We start from the raw sequence: 20,645 nt of genomic DNA, 5'->3' as shown, positions 1-20,645 counted from the left end.
TTCTTCTCCAAGTGCATTGTGTTTACTCAGGAAGAATCTCTTTTCTACTTACTTTGAAATTACTCTTAGAATAGATGGATCAGTTTTTGTTTTATTTAAATCTTTTTTTCATTGAAGCTAAAAACAAAAATTTACTTACTCAATGTAACAGTCACAATATGGAAATTTGAATTAATTTGAAAGCACTTGATTGTTATATTAAAGGACAATGTATATATTTTTTGTGGAAAATTAGTAAAAAGATTAAAAAATGCATACTTTTGCAACTTAAGACCATGCTACATTCTGCCATGTTTTAGTCCAATGTATTACCAGCTTAATTGGTTTAGCAGAAAATCAATATGATTCTTATAGCAAAGGACATGTGAAATGATTTAATGGTTTCATTTTCATTCATTAGATCAGGAGTTTGATTCCCTGCTCTTTTTCAGCAAATGAAATCAGAAACATGATTAAATAGCTATAGAGATCTTCTTTCTAATACTACAAACAGAGGTGCACCAAAGAAAAGGTACAAGGACTGCCTAAAGAAATCTCTTGGTGCCTGCCACATTGACCACCGCCAGTGGGCTGATAACGCCTCAAACCGTGCATCTTGGCGCCTCACAGTTTGGCGGGCAGCAACCTCCTTTGAAGAAGACCGCAGAGCCCACCTCACTGACAAAAGGCAAAGGAGGAAAAACCCAACACCCAAACCCAATCCACCAATTTTCCCCTGCAACTGCTGCAACCGTGTCTGCCTGTCCCGCATCGGACTTGTCAGCCACAAACGAGCCTGCAGCTGACGTGGACATTTACCCCCCCCCCATAAATCTTCGTCCACGAAGCCAAGCCAAAGAAGAATAGAATGATCATTGTCATATTGTGCCATAAAACTGCCCTTGTTAGCGATAAATATTGATTGAAATTACACTTGTTCATGCAATTTTCTTTCCTTTCTCTTTAATGTTTGTAAAAACATGGCAGACACCCAAGTATCATTCTTATCCCCATTTTCTTGATCATGAAAATGAGGACATAGGCAATTTTAAAAGCAGGAAGAAATTCAAAGGTGTAGAAACACCAAGTAGAACAAGTGCAAATATGAGCAATTATTATTATTTTTTTAGCTTGGCATAACTTAAAGAACATCTTCACATCACATGATTTCATACTGCCACTTAGCACTGTAAATTAAGACATTTTTTGGAATAAAAGTGATAGATTCCTGAATAATCGGGAACCATTAGAATATTTTTGGAGTATTAAAATCTAGCCAATTTTATTATCTATTTTTTTTCTCATTAATATTTTTTCTAATGCCACTAATTTTGTTTCAATTTTAATATAAAATGGAGGTAAACAAGATAAATTTAAACTAATTCCACTGAAACCAGAAACATTAAACAATATCCTATGTGTGTTTCTGTACTGCGAGATATAATTTGGATCCATCTCCATTAGATTGTGTGTATATTCAATGCTTCCACCATCTCCCGACTTAAGGTCTTCCCTCTTGTCATATCTATCAAAAAGATTTAAAAAGTCAGTTCTGGCATATTCCTTATAATGCTGATTCTTTGCTTTTATTTATTTTTCAGATAATGGAATCCTTAAATCTAAAAACATGAGCTCTGTATTTTTTTAAAAATCCTTAAAACTTTGCCGATGAAGTGACAGCCTGAAATGTTGACCATGTATTACCTTCCATCCCTGCTACCTAACCAGCTGAGTTCCTCCCAACATTTTGTGTGTTGCTTCATTTTTTTAGCATATGCAGTCTTTCTTGTTTACCTCAGTGTAACATTCTGATATTGAACCATTGTGCACTGGTCAGCCTCCAACTATTCAACATAATTTTCTTTTCCACTAACTAAAAGTTAAACAGAATGCCCCAACTGCAGCTGATCTGCAACTACCTGATTATAGGTAAGTTAACTGAAAATTAGCTCAAGAGTGATGATGATTTTATTGTCATACACACGTACAATGTTAAAATGCACCTAAACTCTTACTCACTACAGCCAAACAGATACTTTTGTAAAAACAAACCACAATAGTATACAATAGGGAAATTTATGCATCTGTAGAAGTCATTCAGCCCCTTGTAATTGTACCAGCTCACATGCGCAGTTTTAAAATCCCAGGATCTTTGAACTGAAAATCATCTTTTTTCTACACCATTGTGAATTGGGATAATCACCAATTTTCAGCGATTTTGTCCGACTCCAGATAGTTCGGAAGATACTTTTGAGAGGGAGTCACTCTCGCATTTCATATTCTCTGTACTAAGTTCTTGTAAAGAAACCTGCATCATTTTGTTCAAGTAGTGCTTGTCTTTGATCACATGGTCTCAACCAGATCAGGAGACGAACCATGAAGTGAATGACTAGATGTACCATCCATCATCCCTTATACTATCCTCTATTTCTTATATATTTCACTCAAAATTAAGGACACTTTTTTCATCTTTATTGCTATGCAGGATTTGTACTTTTAGTTTTCCACTAAGAACAGTGGAACATTTGATAACAATTAATTTTATGCAAACTAAATGACAGGACCTCATATTCCACCTGAATAATTTAGTCCAATGATATGAACATTAAATTTTCAATTCTCAAGAAACCAGCATCTCATGTTCGTTTCTACCTTTCACCCACAAACTCAGCCCACTGGGTCTCCAATCCTCTTTGCCAACTAGATCCATCTCATCATCATCCCTCCCTTATCTGTTTCCACACTACTTTCCTTACAAATCAGAATCTTCATTGAAACTTTGTTGTCTCCACTTATCACCTCCTATCTTGTTGCTATATGGGTGGCATGGTTAGCATGACCCTGTTACACCACTAACAACTGAGGTTTGAATCTGGCGCTGTCTGTAGAATTTGTACATTTTCCCTGTGTCTGCATGGATTTCCTCTGGGTTCATTGGTTTCCTCCTACCCTCCAAAACCTTACCAAGGTTGTAGGTCAATTGGGTGTAATTTGGCAGCACGGGCTCGTGGGCCGAAAGGGCCTGTTATCATGATGTATGTTTAAATTTAAATTTAATTTCCATCCTTCTCTCTGCCTCCATCAACCCCTCCTTATCCAGCAATGCTTATCACCTGCCAGCTCGTGCCTCACTCCTCCTCCTCAACTCTTTATATTCCCCCTTTACACTTTCAGTCCTGATGCAGGGCCTTTAACCAAAATGTTGACTATCCCTTTACCTACACAATTGTTGCCTGACTTGCTGAATTACTCCAACAATTTGATTTTTTTTTTAACCATTTCTAATGTGGGCAGGGATATTACATATTTGGTTGTCTGGTCAGAATGTTATCATTTAAGTATATGCATACATATATTACAAGTGTATTGAACATCCATTTGGAAATAACGCACCTCCAATTTTGATTGAGTTCAAGAAATCGGGAAACACCAGTCTGAGCTGAAGCAACATCGATGTGCACTGAAACAGCTATAGGGAAAGACACTGATTGGTGAGTGCAATCCTTTGAACAGATGAACATAAGAAATTGGAGCAGGAAGGGAATGGAGGGCCCATCAAACCTGTTCCGTTCTTCAATGAGATCCTGGCTGATGATAGACTCATTTCCACTTTATCTGCCTTTTACCCATATCTCTTAAAATTCCCCTATGTAAAAATCTATCCAACTTTAGAGGAAAGTGAAACAGCTTTTTAAAACAACAAATACTTGGACAGCTTTGGTGCAATTGCAACAATATTGGCTAAACTGCAGGCACCATGTGAATTAACTGCGAATTATGCTGCCCATTCAGAGCCAGCTCTTCAGCGCTTGACGTCCTGCTTTGCGGAAACTGCCAAAATGTTTGGCCTGGAAGTCAGCCTGAAGAAAACTGAGGTCCTCCATCAGCCAGCTCCCCACCATGATTACCAGCCCCCCCACATCTCCATCGGGCACACAAAACTCAAAACGGTCAACCAGTTTACCTATCTCGGCTGCACCATTTCATCAGATGCAAGGATCGACAATGAGATAGACACAGACTCGCCAAGGCAAATAGCGCCTTTGGAAGACTACACAAAAGAGTCTGGAAAAACAACCAACTGAAAAACCTCACAAAGATAAGCGTATACAGAGCCGTTGTCATACCCACACTCCTGTTCGGCTCCGAATCATGGGTCCTCTACCGGCACCACCTACGGCTCCTAGAACGCTTCCACCAGCGTTGTCTCCGCTCCATCCTCAACATCCATTGGAGCGCTTACATCCCTAACGTCGAAGTACTCGAGATGGCAGAGGTCGACAGCATCGAGTCCACGCTGCTGAAGATCCAGCTGCGCTGGATGGGTCACGTCTCCAGAATGGAGGACCATCGCCTTCCCAAGATCGTGTTATATGGCGAGCTCTCCACTGGCCACCGTGACAGACGTGCACCAAAGAAAAGGTACAAGGACTGCCTAAAGAAATCTCTTGGTGCCTGCCACATTGACCACCGCCAGTGGGCTGATAACGCCTCAAACCGTGCATCTTGGCGCCTCACAGTTTGGCGGGCAGCAACCTCCTTTGAAGAAGACCACAGAGCCCACCTCACTGACAAAAGGCAAAGGAGGAAAAACCCAACACCCAACCCCAACCCACCAATTTTCCCCTGCAACCGCTGCAATCGTGTCTGCCTGTCCCGCATCGGACTTGTCAGCCACAAACGAGCCTGCAGCTGACGTGGACTTTTTACCCCCTCCATAAATCTTCGTCCGCGAAGCCAAGCCAAAGATCCTTTAAATGATAAAGTTAACAACCACATTGAAATAGAGGGCGACTTGGTGGCTGCAAGTTGAGTTACTCAGAAGAGTATTCCAACATGCATTCAAAGATTCACAGAATATAGATCTTCATAAAGTTAATAGTTTAAACCACAGAACATTAAGAGCACAAAAACAGGCCCTTCAGCCCTTCTAGACTCTGGACTATTCTGCCTCGTCCCACTGACCTGCACCCATTCCATATCCCTCCATTCCCTTCCTATCCATGTACGTAAATTAAGCCTGCACTCACTTCAGCTGACAGCTTGTTCCACACTCCTACCACTCTCTGTGTGTGAAGAAATTCTCCTAAATGTTTCTCTTAAACCTCCTCTTTCACCCTTAACCCATGTCCTCTTGTTTGTATCTCATCTAACCTCAGTGGAAAAAGCCTACTTCAATTGACAACCCATATCCATAACTTTGTATACCTCTATCAAATTTCCCCTCAAGTCCTAACCTGTTTAACCTTTCCCTATAACTCAATTCCTCAAGTCCAGGCAACATTCTAGAAACATTCTGCACCCTTTCAATCTTATTATCATTATATGATTGAGACTTGAAGTAACGCCATAAGAGATATTCAATGTCTCTCTCTCTTCCCCTCACAATTGGTTGATGATGGGAACACAAAATAAATTGACTTGAGGGAAATCGCATAGTTACACCTGACCACTTTTACATCAGCAAGCTCCTCACCTTAAAGTCTGAACAACAAAGGCAAAACCGTTTGATTGCAATCACTAGTGATCCCGAATAAATCAGGAAAATCTTAGAGTATAAATTAATATTTTTTTTGTTTAAAGTACTGCAATAAATAGTAAGTGTTTCTTTATCAAAAAAATCTCACAAAAAAAGCAAAACTCTATTAATGTAACAATGCAATGTTCTAATTGATATCCAGTGAGGCTCATTCCAGAAAATTCTGTCTTTAAGTTGTGTAACTTCCACTGTGCAAAATTTGAAGTGGCTTGGTCAAATCAATGAGACATTTTACTCCTGATATTTGTCCAACTCATTTGAATTTTATTGTAGCCAACGGGCTTTACAATAACAGTAATTTATCACATTTTGATTACTTCTTTACTGAATTCTTCTCTTGGTTGATATAACTGAAGTGAAAGCTCAATTTTTTGATTGTTCTTTAAAACAAATGAAATGCAAGTAATGTAAATACTTCCAGTATCTAGCACCTATGGGGATTGATAGATGCCAGATAAGTGAATTTTACGGTTGCTTGAGACTGCATGTTGCACGATTGGCGAACTAACGGCAATGTTAAACTTTCTTTTTTTTTTCATTTTTATTTTCTGCAAATTTTTTTTGCTTGTTGCTTGAGGCTGCCAGTTGCTTGAATTTCAAATAGTGGGTATTTTACTGTATGCAAATAAATGTAATTGAACACTTATTTTTCCTATTCTGCCATGGTCTAAGTCTTGATAATACCAAGCACACACGTAACTTGCTTATGAAAAGGTGAGACTGAATAGTTGTTTGGTTATAATCTTAACACAATGCATGATAGCCTTTACACTGGCATCAGTTCAAGGAAATTACAGCCTTTTGTGCCAGCCAATATTTGTTTTTCAGTACACTGCAGCATGGAAACAAAGTAAAATATTTGCAATATTAAGTAGACCTACTGATAAGCTCAATAAGGGCTTGCCTTTTCCTTGTTCTTTGTCCCCAGCTTAATTTTAAAACAGAATGTATAACTCAAATGCACAGTTGAAACCTCTCAATTCTTTCCTATTTTAATCCTGACTGCAGGTCTGTTTCCAGCTCCCATCCTACTTTGAAGGTAAAACACGAAGTATACAATGTCAGCTTTCGAATTTGCTAGAATTGTAAATTGACATCTAAAGTCAGGAAGTAGATAAATGATCAACCCTCCAACATCATTACAACTTGGTTTTAAAATAAGCAATATAAATGTGGGGATTATGAAATACTGTATAATTAGATGAATTTTAAAATAGAGATTCCACATCTGTATTCTTAATTAAGTGAACAGCATTTTTTTTTGTACATGGCAGTATCCTACGGAGAGCAAATTAATGAAAAGCTGTTTATACGGTGTTGTGAAAGTGGAACAATGCTTTTTAAATATTTGAAAGGGGTAAACAGGGAATGGGTAAAGATGGTGACTCGGACCATTTAATTCCTCAATACCAGCGTCAGACCAAAAAAAAATCCACCAGTCCTTAGTGAAACTTGAATTCAAAATCAAGGTTACTCCTAAATATATCAAAATAATGATTCATATACAATATGCACCACATTATTTACAATAATCAGAAAATGTTAATGTGAAATAACAAAATTTAGCATTTCCTTTTGTTAATGCTGTAATAACAATCGAACTGGAATAATTCTAATATCCATGCAAAGGTCATTAGTAAAAGGACAACTGATTTAAATTGAAAGTAATCACTCTTGTATTTTAAAAGAAAACACAACTATAAAATATCACAGACCTGTTGTTGGAGGTACAATCTCATGTAGTTTTTGCATAGCAACTCCACCTGGGTAGTTATTGTGGGACACATACAGTAACAACCCACTGTAGCAGGCATTTGCCACTAGATGTGCAATCACAGCGAAGAATCCTAATTTAAAAAATAAGGATTTGTGGCAGTTGATGATTCTGTGCAATAGAAGAAGCAGGAGGTTAATTTACTGAAAATCACATTTAGGAATATGGGTACAGGAGGCTATTCAGCCCTCCTGCCAATCCTGATATAGGATATTTATACAGAACTTCAAACTTCTCCTGCCTATTGTGTTCCACGTTAACTGAAAATATTTTTTTTTCCCTGGCGAGTACAAGATGGCAAGAGAGATGTTCCAGGAAGCTATAATTTGTACTTTTCCTAAAACTATTTCAAGATTGTATGACTGTAGTTTTAGAATTTATTTTGCATTTCTCCATCTACTGTATTAATTTCAGTATCATATTAAACAGCACACAGAGATTTCCCTTCAAATTTCCTGTCCTCATCATTTCATCTTTTAGATCTCGATGTCATTCAAGTATTTTGCCTATATCACTTCCAAGGCCTAAAAATCTCTACTGAGATAACATAAGATATAGGAGAAATAGATAATTGTGCCCTTCAAGTTTGCTCTGCCATTCCATGAGCTGGTCCATTCTCCAACTCAGCCCCACTCCCCCTTCTTCTCTCCATTAGCTGTGATATCCTGACTATTCAAATACCTATGAATCTTTGCCTTAAGTACACCCAATGACTTGGCCTCCATAGCCACCTGTGGCAGCAAATTCCAGATGTTCAATGGCTGAAAAAAAATTAATCCGCATCTCTGTTTTAAATGGGAACTCTTCAATTCGCAAGTTGTGCCTTGTCCTAGACTCTCCTACCATGGGAAACAATTTTGCCACATCTACTCTGTCCAGGCCTTTCAACATTTGAAATGCTTCTATGAGGTCCCCCTCATTCAGTCATCACCTTTTAATGAAATCATCCAGATGTACTCAAACTAAGATTCTATGCATTTGATGCACCTCACCTTCACCTGGTAAAAGTTCGCACTTCATTAGCCTTGTTTAAAATTTTATTTATAAATTTTGAAAATACAAAAGAAGTTACAATTATTATGTAACATTACAAATATATGTGGTATCTATCTATATAAAGAAAAAAGAACCCCTCTATTATCTTACCCCCCCCCCCCCACACACCCCCTACAAAAAAAAGGATATAGAGACCCTCAAAAGAAGTACTCCATACCACAAAACTTTTATAATACATGGAGACCTATTAGGAGAAAGGGAATGTCAGTTTTATTTAAATATTTATACCAATATTTTGTAAAATATGGGCTCCATATTTTACAAAATATATATTTATCTCTTAAGTTATGTAATTTTATAATTGGTTTTGTTAACCACTTATTTCCTGCACAGAGGCTGGTTCCTTTGCATTCCAAAATCTCTTTATTGTTTCTCTTGAATCCAAAGTGGATACGTTTGCATCATTCCATCTGCCCACTCCCATAACCTGCCTACGCTCTTTGTGCAATCCAGTTACAATACAACATCACCACCTTTACGCAAAGTTGATTGAGTCATGGAGAAATACAGTACAGAAATAGGCCCTTCAGTCCCCATTTCCATGTAAACCATCAACCTCCCCTTTGCACTCATAGTTTATTAACCTGTGGAAATCCTTAATAAAAATCTTAAAGATATTGATAAATTATAATTAACTCTGGGTTCCTCACGTTTGTTGTGCAACATGTGCAGTCAACCTGAGAGGTTGACTCAGCATCATTATGCGATTAAACATATTAAATTCAATAAAAGTTAATTTAATGTTTCTCCAATTTCCTATGTGACAAAGCAAAATTAAAATTATCTTCCTGAATTCAACTTGAAGTTGTCTATCATAATCCCCAACTTTTTTTCAGGAAGCAAAGCTTTTGAAAAAAATGTTGTCTTTTTAAACTAAATAATATCCAACAAATACGTTAAATAACTCTGAACTTTCAATATTATAAAAATAAGTAAATCAATGAAATTGAACCGTTATAGTATTCTAACAGTATCTGACAATTGAAACTTGCATCTTAGGTAATGTTTATTAGCACTTCTACTGTTTACCACTGACAGACACTCCACTAAAGTCCAACCATCAAGGTAACCCAAGGGTTACCTTGCCACCCCCCTCTTCTCTTTATATTGGCTATCCTCTCTCTCAGTCCTGATGCAAGATCTTGAAATGTCAGCTCTTTCTTTCCCTCCATAAACATTGCTTGACCCACTGAGTTTTTTCAGCATTTGATTTTTGTTTTTATTCCCACATAACTTTTTTTAAAAAAGGTATTCAGGTACCCTATTCTTCCTGCCAAGTTAAAAAGGAAGATTTTGGGTACTTGGCTTACATGCTGAGATCACCAGCTTAGATTTTGGGGAGGTGCATCAGCCATCCCCAAGTAGTACATGCTGCAGTTGCATGTTGCCTCAGATAATGTGGTCTGTTAATGCAAACGAATCAAAACCTTGGTCAAAAAGGTGTTTTTAGTTAAACAATTCCCACTTTAGTTAATTTCTGTGGTTTCTTCCAACCACAGAAATAATAAGCAGGCAAGGCCTCCCATTGGAGGCTTAATCTCCACCGTCTGATTTCTGTCTTCCATCCAATTGCTCAAGGTCATCAGCAATTCCACATACTCTTTTTTATCTTTGTATAATAATAGTTCACATACATTGAGTATGATTCCATGTCATCAACAACACATTTGAAATAGATTTATCGTGACTGAATTAATTTCTCTTAATGATAGCAGCTCTGAACATGTCTTTCTGCACACTGAAATTCTAGAACCCTCTACTAATGTGAGGCAAATGCTACTGAATACAAATGACTACACAATCAAAGGTATAAATAAAGTATTTCAACATCCCAGCTGAAGTCCTTGAGTCACCTTATTCTTTGTTACTCTTTCCAAATTGCATTAAATGGACATATCTGTGTTCTGCTAAAAATACATTTGGAGAGCAATTACTATTTAAGTAACAATAATAACACATTAAACTTCCTCTTCAGTGTTACACACGTAATTACATTTCTATTTACTAACCCTATTAAAAAATAGATTTGCATTAAAGTCCAAAGTCATCTGTATAACATTTGCTTCACAAGTACAATTAACGTAAACTGACCTTTAAAAGGAAAATGTCCTTCAATACTTACAGGTAGGAACATCCCATTGCTGCAACAACATTCAAAATGGGAAAAGTGTAGATTATAAAGCGCAATTCTTTGTGAGGTAGAAATGAATACAAAAAGATGAAACCAAGCGATGGGAAGAGCAGCCTCCAGCTCCTCTTGTCTTTTGCTCCAAGAGGTAAATAAACAAGACTACAACCGAGAGCTCGAGGTAGTGCCGAGTAAAAATACCATAAAAAGGGTGACGTCTGAATGGATTCTCAGTCAAGGAAACACACATGAACACATTCAAATCAAACTCACAAAAATATATACACATTAAAAAATAGCGAACAAGTTCAATTAATGCTGTGCAGTTTTGCATGGTATCTTTGGGAAAATTAATTGAAATTAGTCAAGAATACTAAGTGAACTGAGCTGATTCTCAAATTAGTTAGTCACATTTAAAATTCCTTCAAAACGCAATTTCCAATAACCCCTTATTCAGCAGAAAATTTGGATGCAGTAAGTACTCTTGACTTTTACAAAAAATATTACCCTTCCACAACCACACCCCGTACAACTGACAGCTCTGTCACATTACTCAAACCAAATGTTGTTCTGGCTCCTTCAAGTTAGATTGTCCATGAGTGACAAATAACATGTTATGATGTGCAAGCACAGAGCCAGAAGGCCTCAATTAGTTTGTAAAATCAAGTACAATAAGATTTCAACCATATGCGAGGTGAAAGGTCTATGTTTAACGCGTTCCGCTAATTTTTTTTTGGCGGGGGGGGGGGGAAAGAACTGCAATGTAAAAAGCATGATCACTCAATGAATCTGCCCTCCACAGTAAGAAATAATGCAGCTTTTCAAAGGACATATACTACCACTAAGCATAGAGTCTCATCTATAAGAAATCGTGCACTTGAGATTTCTGACCTGCTAATTTAAGTGTATGGTAAATCATGGATTGCTTACCAAATGTCCTAAAATAACTCCCAACAAATAACAACCACGGCCTAAAATAACTCTCAACAATAACAACCACGGCATACCTGTACAGTTAGACAATCTACTCTCACGTTTCCCCCCCACCCACCAATAGTTTTGTATTTCTTGATGATCCTCAAAAAATTATTTGGAAAAAATTATGAATTGAATACAATATAGAAATAATGGATGTCAAAGAATAATAATCTAATTGAACATATAACCTGATGTCATCCCTGTTCTGTGGTTTATATATTTTCGTAGAACTCCCAATATTGAAATAATTCTAGGTCACATGGATTCTTTTTGTGATCAATTGTTGTTACTGCTACTGATTTTCCTATCAATTTATAATGATATATTGGATGAACAAAAGTGCCATTACAAATTCACAGCCATTGATTAGATTGAAACAATAAAATATATCCTATATTTAGGCTAATATTTAGATGGAATGTACTTTTCAAATTATATAAATCAATCACATTTTCAAGTTTTCTCAGAATATGCTCTGAATTTTCCTGTTGTAATCTGAAGACTGTGAAAAGGATAATCCCCATTTGGAACTCTTGTTCAAGACTGTGTTGTACCAAAGTACTTCCCCCTCAGGCCAGAGGAGTCGTCCCCAAAATATAGAATCCACTGACATGGTTAAGGCTGAAAAAGAAATGTACAGGAATGCTTAATGAACTTGTCGAATGATGAAATAACAAGTGTTTACAATCACATTGTTTTCTGAAAACAAACTATATGTTACTTACCCAGCCACACCAAACCAGCTGGAATTGCATGGCATAGACTTCTGAGAAGTGAAATACGTCGGCTGATTAATGATAACAGGAGCATGAGACCCAAGAATATGGAAAGCTCAGATCGAAACACAATGATGGACAGAGCAGAAAGCCAGATAAATTTACCAAGGTCTTGCTGCATCCAGGCAGTAAATGCCAAGAGAACTGGAGGAAAAGTCAAAAAATAAACATATGTGAAAAAACACATAAATGCTGGAGGAACTCAGCAGGTCACGCAGCATTCATGGGAGGTAAAGATATAACCTTCAAGGTCCAAGCGATAAAAGCAGCCAGGTAAAATCTGCAGTCTTCCATGTTTCACTCAGAAAAGATGAAATATACAAATTCATCTCCTCTTCATAGATTATGCTAAAATAAAGTTTCAAGTGTTTTTCCTGGAAGTAAATTACTTGTGTATCATTATTTAAAAATATAATGAAGTTAGCAGAGTTTCCTTATTTCACGCACTGTATATTCTCTCGCTACCTTCTTGGCTCAGCTGCAGCACTCATCTCTGATTCAGAAGATGTAGGTTCATGCTTCATGACTGCATCTGTGTGCAGAACCTGGATTGACTCTGGAGTAGTCAGAAGTGTTTGATCAACACAACTTATAACATTAACATTTAGATGAAATATTCATCCAAGACTCTATCCATTATCTTCTAGACATAATTTCTCCTGTTTGTTTTTGTGACTGTTGACTGAACCAATAGCACTAAAATGATTACTGAAACTCACTTCTGCATTTTCCTACAGGGTCCTACTACCCACCTCATGCACAATGGTCCCAGTAGAGGTTTAACTGGTTGGGGCAGGGCCAACAGGAGTTTTCCACAGAGTCCTACTACCTGCTTGACATGCACGATGGCCCCAGTGGAGATTGAATTGCCTAGAACAGGGCAAGCGGGGGTTTTCCACAGGGTTCTACTGCCTGCTGTAATTCCCGATGGTCCCAGTGGAGGTTTCATTGCCAGTAGAGTGAGGTTGATGGTGATTTTATTTCCACCAATGTCCTTGGGGTTCTGTCTACAAGATTGCAAAACCCATAGTTAACAGCCAGACATCAAGGGGTGCAGGAGGTAGAAAAGTGGAGGATCAGAGCAGGAAACCCCCACCACCACCACCTAGAAAGCTAGAAGCAGAAGGCCTGAAGGGAACCCGACAGAGGAGGAAAACCGCATCAGTGACTAGGTCAGCCAGTGCCGAGCTGCAGGAATGATGTGACAGGTAGACTTCTCTCAGTAGCAACAGGTTACAGCTAAATGCAGCTCGGGATTCATTGGCTGAAAGCCTCTCACTAGATTGTAGGTGAGATGGCTAGTGACCATCTAATGGCAACCAAGAATCAGGTACCGGCTCTGCAAAGGCACAGGCCTCCTGTGCCACTTCCTAACACTTCAGGGATTCATTACCAGGAGTCAATGAGGTGTGATTTGGGATATCATAAGCTGAACAATGTTGTATGGCTAGGTTACAAGGTCGCTGGACGTGGCAGCATTACAGGAGGCAGTGAGATCCAGGGACACTCGATTGCTCTCTTTTGCTTCTTAGTTTGTTTCAAGTGATATTGGAATAGTTGTTGAACTCTTTTGTTCCTTTACAGGGCAAACAAAGGAAACTTTTTGTCTATTTTGTCCAGATGTCAATAAGTGGAATCTTAAATCTTGAATAATAGGCTATTGCTAACTGACAACCATTGCTGCACCTCCAAAAGGTACTTTTTTGTTCACATGGTGCTTTGGGAAGTAGTGAAAGGTTTCCTCATAAATACAAGCCAAGCCATTGAGTAGTTTATGTAAATAATACAGTATATCGGTTGAAATTCACTGTCAGCTAATGTTACAGAGCCAGTGAATGCAACTCAGAACATAACATGAACCTCTCTCCCTCCATGGACTCTATGTAGATCTCCCACTGCCTAGGAAAGGCATCAAACATACTGAAGGACCCATCACACTCCGGAGACATTCTCTTCCGACCTCTCCCATTGGGGAGAAGGCTAAAGAGTGTGAAAGTGGGCACTAATAAGCATCAGGCTCCTGAATGATCCCCAAAACACTGCTATCATGCTGTCCTTATTTGGTGCTAATTAATCTTTCCTTTTCTCTTCTCTTTGGCTTGGCGTATGGAAGGGTATGTCCACGTCTGCTGCAGGCTCGTTGGTGACTGACAAGTCTGACGCGGGACAGGCAGACACGGTTGCAGCGGTTGCAAGGGAAAATTGGTTGGTTGTGTGTTGGGTTTTTCCTCCTTTGTCTTTTGTCAGTGAGGTGGGCTCTGCGGTCTTCTTCAAAGGAGGTTGCTGCCCGCCGAACTGTGAGGCGCAAAGATGCACGGTTGGAGGAGATATCAGCCCACTGGCGGTGGTCAATGTGGCAGGCTCCAAGAGATTTCTTTAAGCAGTCCTTGTACCTCTTCTTTGGTGCACCTGTCTCGGTGGCCAGTGGAGAGCTTGCTATAGTCCTTTTAGTGCAACTATATACTCTATAAATTATGCTCTATATATGGCTGTATGAAAGCTGGAGAAAATCTGTTAGTTTGCTCACAGAGGGAACCTCACTAAAAGAGGTATAACATGACAAGTGAACTAAAACAAGACTCTGTGTAAAATTACCTTATTTCTTAATTCACTTCTTAATTATTTGTCACAGTTACAATCTAAATTCAAGAGTCTAGTGATGCTCAGTTTGGAAAATGTCATAAATTGATATTTGTGTTGGGGGGTGAGTTGAATCATTTTTGGAACAGAAAAATGTGCATAAAAATATGGGGTAGTGGAAAATGTCATTCAAAGGAAGCTTCAAAATGTGTCTGACTAGTTTTAGAATCAACTGAATTCTGACCATCACAATGGTTCAATTTCGAGGTAAACGGAAGATGACAAAGTTATTCAATTTGAGCTTTCAGTGCCTCGTCACCTCACTGGTTCTGCCAAGGATTCGATAAGATTTACACCACATGTCTTAAAAAAATTTCATACATTTCATTATTTTCTGTCCTAATTTTTTTTAATTTTGAAATTACTAGATATAATAGCATTTCTACCCCCACTGTTATTGCATTAAAACAAAAATGTCATAAAAGTTCTCACATTTAGTAAAATAAAATAGCAGTAACTGAAATACAGAAATTCATTCTATTTTCTGGACTTTATTAACCTCTAAATATGAAACATATTAACATATTTTAAATTTATTGTATGCTGTAGCAAAAGGGCCCATTTCCCCCAAAATAAGCAAGGAATGAATGGCAAAGTTGCACTTACCAATTGGCAATGCAAGTATATTTGGGAGAGTTCTTGTGCAGTAAAAGAGAAGATGAAATTGAGTGGCTGAGATCCAACAGTTAAAAATGGCTACTGTTGTGCCAAATTGTTTCCGGACTTCATTCTGAAACTTCCAGAGTGCATAAATCACAGAAAGTCCAAGGCATCCTCTAACTATTTAAAACAGAGGAGAAAGTAAATAAAATTAAAAGTAGCACAAACTATGAGAAATTGGAGATACTCAGCAGATCGGGAAGCAGCCATGGAGAAAAATGGCCAGTCAATGATTTAGGTCTGGCCACCTTTTCAAGACAGAAGTCCTTCAACGTGTCAAAAAGCTCTCTTGGACGCATTTCAACAAATTCCACCCCACGGGAGTAAAACATGAAAGTCTGCAGACAACGTAGTTGATGTGAAAAAAAATGCTGGAGAAACTCAGCAGGCCATTTTTGCTAAACTAACGGCAGAATGAGACAACATTCCAGATTTTATTCTATTATTTGTATATAGTTTGGTTTGACCATGTAGAAATTACAATTCTTTTTATATAGAGTCCCCTCATTTCAGGGGACCATAATGTTTGGGACATTTGGCTTCACAGATATGAGTAACAAGGTATGTTTAATTGCTTCATTGATGCAGGTATAAGAGGACTAGGGTTGCTTCAAAGCTTGAGATTACCTTTGGATTCTGTAGGAATCTACGTGAGGACCAGAGTCATGCCAATGAAAGGCAAAGAAGACATTATGAGGCTGAAATCAAGAATGAAACAGTAAGACATCACCCAAACTTAGGATGACCAAAATCAACTATTTGGAACATCATTAAGAAGAAAGGGCATACTAGTGAGCTCAGTAATTGCAAAGGGACTGGTATTCCATCATAGTGAAGAAAAATCCCCAAACATATGTCTGACAGATCAGAAACATTTTTCAAGAGGTAGGTGTGGATGTGGCAATGACTACTGTACTTGGAATACTCCAGGAACAGAAATACAGAGTATGACAAAAGTAGTATGCTTTGGATCTTGGGCAGTTCTTGACATCTCCACACTTTTCTCTTGCCAACATTCTGATACAGGTTAATTCTGGTCTCATCTGTCCACAAGACCCTTTCCCAGAATTCTGCAGACTCTTCTAAATTCTTCTTGGCAAACAGTAATCTGGCCGTCCTTTCTGTGGCTTGACATCTTGCAGTGTAGCCTCCGTTTTTTGTTTCATGAAGTATCCTGAGGACAGGAGTCATTGACATATCTACACCTGCCTCCTGAAGAGTATTTCTGATCTGTCAGACAGGTGTTTCAGGATTTTTCTTCATTATAATGTGTCATCAGTAGTGGAGGTCTTTCTTGGCCTACCAGTTCCTTTGCGATTACTGAGTTCACCAGTAGGCCCTTTCTTCTTTTTGATGTTTTGGTAATCTTAAGATTCAGACAATGTCTTTTACTGTTTTATTCTTGTTTTTCAGTCTCATAATGGCTTCTTGACTCCAAAGATTGTCATAGCTGAAGGGTGATAATGAGAACGAGCTCCCACTGCTACACAAATACTCTTCATGGTGTGCGCGTTGTAAACAGCCTCTGACAACCAAGTCTAACTCCTGGCCTTCACGTATGGCATAGTTCTTATGCCCAGAAGAGCGGTTCTCACTAACAGGAGAAAAAGCAAAGGCAGGCCACTGGCACTTTGAAACCAGTTGCTTCGGGAAGATTAAGCTTGTTAACCACGGACAATAACACCTTGGAGAAGGAAAACTCTGATTTCAAACCTCCACTGCTTTGTGGCTATACCCACTCCTGGGAAAGACTTTGGGAGTAAATCCTGAGGAAAAACCCGGAGTCGAAGTCCCGAAGGTGGCTGACTGCTGCACACAGCACGATGCTGGCACCAAACTGCATCGACTTTCATTGTTTCTTTGGACGTCATTAGCATGGGGGGGAGGGGGGGTCCCACTGCATGGACAACAGATGGATCTCCATGCCAACTCTGCCCCAACTTGCATATTGGAGTGGCCACTCCAGCTTACACATGCAACAACTGAGTGGCAGAGCCTGCCATTCCAGGATCGGCTTCAATAGCCACAGTCGACGCTGCTCAACAACCAGTGACTTACAGATTTCCCTATTTGAAGACATCTGCACATGTCCAAAAATGTGCAATATCAAATTTCACACCAAAATTACCATGAATTATCTCACAGAGATGGCACACTTCAAAATACTATCTTTCATTATTTGTGCCAATATACATAACCAGGTTAAATTTTAGGCTATGTTATAAGCCAAATAAACTATAAATAGAATTATTTCTAATTCAAAATGGAAGATCATATGACAGACGGACGGGTGAAGTTGGTCTCCATTAATGTGCAGTTTTCAGATTGCTGGTATTAATGCACCAAACTTAACAGTTCTATTCACATGCAACACACAGAGTGATAACATTACCATCCAATGATTTGTCAACCTTAACAATAATCTGGATAGAAGGAGAATGCAGACATTGTATGAATAAAACTAGTGACACTCCATAAAGTGTCAATTACAAAGGAGTGAGATGGACTTGATGACTCCAAAAATGGCAGAATAACTGCAATTTACACCAAGTAGCAAATTAAAATAAAACCTCAGTTGTATTAACGTACATGTGATCTATAAAAATATTTCTTGATCAGGTTTTATGCAAATAATGATCACAATGTACTCCACCCACAGGCTTCTCAACCAACTGTGATACAATTTAACTTAAATAATCCAGTCATACCTAGAAGCTGTGAGTAAAACTTGGACATGTTAAGAACTGAGAAGACAGAAGCGGCTGGCGCAGACAGCAATGAAATAAAAAGCGGTCCCACAAAGGTCCTTGGAACCACGCCAGGGAACTGATGATGATCGTACTGAAATGCAAAGGGGGTAAATGCCAGTTATATCTTGATTATGAAGACAAAGTAAAATGAAGAACCATTTGAAGTCGTACACTGCAACCACAGGAGTTCCTGGAGATTAAGGGTGGGAGTTTTCCTTTTGTAAATAATTTATTGGGAATAAAGTCTATTTTTTTTGGTTTTAAAAAAAGTTCCCAGTGATGCACTGCTGGAAGACCCTCAATTTTGGTTTGCCTGAAACCTGTTGGTCTTTCAACACCTGGAGATGTCAGTGAGGGAATGCCGCCACTTGGCACATTCCAGGCAGCAGGAGTAGGTGCTGAGGGATGCACTGAGGCTTGGCACAATCAATGCCCCCCACCTTCCCCCCAAAAACAGGGGAGTAACAGTAACGACAGTGGTGCCAAATAGAAAGTGATGTAACAATGTACAGTGATGAAATATATGGATACTAAACTGAGGGTGGGAAGAGATGTTGAACTATTTCCTTCATTGTGAATAGTCTATTTTGGGGGTTTTTGTAAACAGGTGACCCAAGTACCTTGTCCAGGTGGAAGCGATGGTACAGTAAGTCGTGTGTCGCCTGCAAGTTGAAGCTTTCTTCCACTTTAGTAAAAGGACAGGTGAACAAGTGGATACCAGCCACAAGAACGAGGACCAGCAGTTCCCTCTGCATCGATCGGCTCCACCACTGCATGCTTCAGCAATCACAAACACCGCCTGCACTCCGCAATCAGCCTTGAAGTGGCTGGCTGCAGCCCTCCCAGCACCTTCGCCCAAACCGGCTGATGGCACAGACGCTCGGGGGGTCCCTGTTGGAGGAGAGGAGTGTCCAACAAAAATCGAGGGTCAGAACCTTGAATTTCACGCCAGCACACAGCGGAAGCCGCTCAACAACATCCAGTTCAAAGGAGACTCCACAGGATATGGCTACTGTGAAATAGAGAAGGAGACTGAGCATTCATGATTAAAAGTCTGCCCTTGCTCTGTCTGTCAGTGCATTGATGCTGTTAGCTCATGTCTGGATGTATGATAACTGCTGTTAACCCATGCATTTATAGATGTCTGTAAAAGTCTGCCCTTGCTCTGTCTGTCAGTGCATTGGTGCTGTTAGCTCGTGTCTGGATGTATGATAACTGCTGTTAACCCATGCATTTATAGATGTCTGTAAAAGTCTGCCCTTGCTCTGTCTGTCAGTGCATTGGTGCTGTTAGCTCGTGTCTGGATGTATGATAACTGCTGTTAACCCATGCATTTATAGATGTCTGTAAAAGTCTGCCCTTGCTCTGTCTGTCAGTGCATTGGTGCTGTTAGCTCGTGTCTGGATGTATGATAACTGCTGTTAACCCATGCATTTATAGATGTCTGTAAAAGTCTGCCCTTGCTCTGTCTGTCAGTGCATTGATGCTGTTAGCTCATGTCTGGATGTATGATAACTGCTGTTAACCCATGCATTTATAGATGTCTGTAAAAGTCTGCCCTTGCTCTGTCAGTGCATTGGTGCTGTTAGCTCGTGTCTGGATGTATGATAACTGCTGTTAACCCATGCATTTATAGATGTCTGTAAAAGTCTGCCCTTGCTCTGTCTGTCAGTGCATTGATGCTGTTAGCTCGTGTCTGGATGTATGATAACTGCTGTTAACCCATGCATTTATAGATGTCTGTAAAAGTCTGCCCTTGCTCTGTCTGTCAGTGCATTGGTGCTGTTAGCTCATGTCTGGATGTATGATGTCTGTGTACTGATGCGTTTCTGCATATGAAAGCAAGCATGGATTGATGTTTTGCTTGAATTCATGGAAAGGCTCGTTACTCCATTAATGCTAGATTGTATGCCCTGATGCATACTGTAGACGTGCCTATTAATGTATAATTGCTCCCTGCATTAATCTGAGTGAAGCGCCAACGTCTGCAGACGCTGTTATTGTAGTAAAAACACAATACTCCTCCGGTCTTGCAGCGTCCAAGGGTGGGGAGGGGGGGGGGGGGGGTCGGCCCTGAGCACGTGTGGGCACGTTTGCCCGGCCCAGGATTCTGCATTCACGATGGGGACAGACGGGAGAAGCTGGAGATGACGCTCATTCATGCGCCCAGCTCAGATTGCTTCCATTCCTATCCGCATGCAACACCCAGGCCCCCGTCCAGCGGAGCTCGCCGGGCTCCACGTGGGTGAGCGACCGCTCTCGGCGTGTCGAGCCCTGGTTGGCGGTTGCGTTGACGGACAGCCGCCTCAACCAATGGGCCGGACGGTTGGCCGGCAGGGGGGGGCGGGAGGCGGGACCTAGAGGA

At 39.6% G+C, this 20,645-nt stretch overlaps 1 protein-coding gene across 1 annotated transcript; it reads right to left on the bottom strand.

Moving 5' to 3' along the window:
* Positions 1–73: 73 nt before the first annotated feature.
* On the bottom strand, positions 74–19,261 carry alg12 (ALG12 alpha-1,6-mannosyltransferase). Its single transcript, XM_069908222.1, has 9 exons — positions 18,901–19,261; positions 18,239–18,371; positions 15,477–15,650; positions 12,180–12,374; positions 11,970–12,075; positions 10,471–10,692; positions 7,234–7,403; positions 3,373–3,448; positions 74–1,504 (listed from the first exon to the last, which is right to left on the bottom strand). Exons 1-9 carry the CDS (start codon positions 19,054–19,056, stop codon positions 1,252–1,254), a joined length of 1,485 nt encoding a protein of 494 aa, XP_069764323.1. The 5' UTR covers positions 19,057–19,261; the 3' UTR covers positions 74–1,251.
* Between the last annotated feature and the right edge of the window lie 1,384 nt (positions 19,262–20,645).

This window comes from Narcine bancroftii, chromosome 13, assembly GCF_036971445.1.
Source record: "Narcine bancroftii isolate sNarBan1 chromosome 13, sNarBan1.hap1, whole genome shotgun sequence".
Lineage (NCBI taxonomy): Eukaryota > Metazoa > Chordata > Chondrichthyes > Torpediniformes > Narcinidae > Narcine > Narcine bancroftii.
Note: the sequence above shows the minus strand (reverse complement) of the source record. Positions and strands in the feature narration are given on the sequence as shown.

Bases quoted from the DNA above. Each gene is read 5' to 3' on its own strand.
- alg12 (XM_069908222.1), bottom strand. From the start codon at position 19,056: ATGCAGTGGTGGAGCCGATCGATGCAGAGGGAACTGCTGGTCCTCGTT. The intron at 18,372-18,900 runs GTACTTGGGTCA...TTTGCATTTCAG, and splicing joins ATCGCTTCCACCTGGACAAG to TACGATCATCATCAGTTCCC. The intron at 15,651-18,238 runs GTATGACTGGAT...TGTTTTAAATAG, and splicing joins GTTTTACTCACAGCTTCTAG to TTAGAGGATGCCTTGGACTT.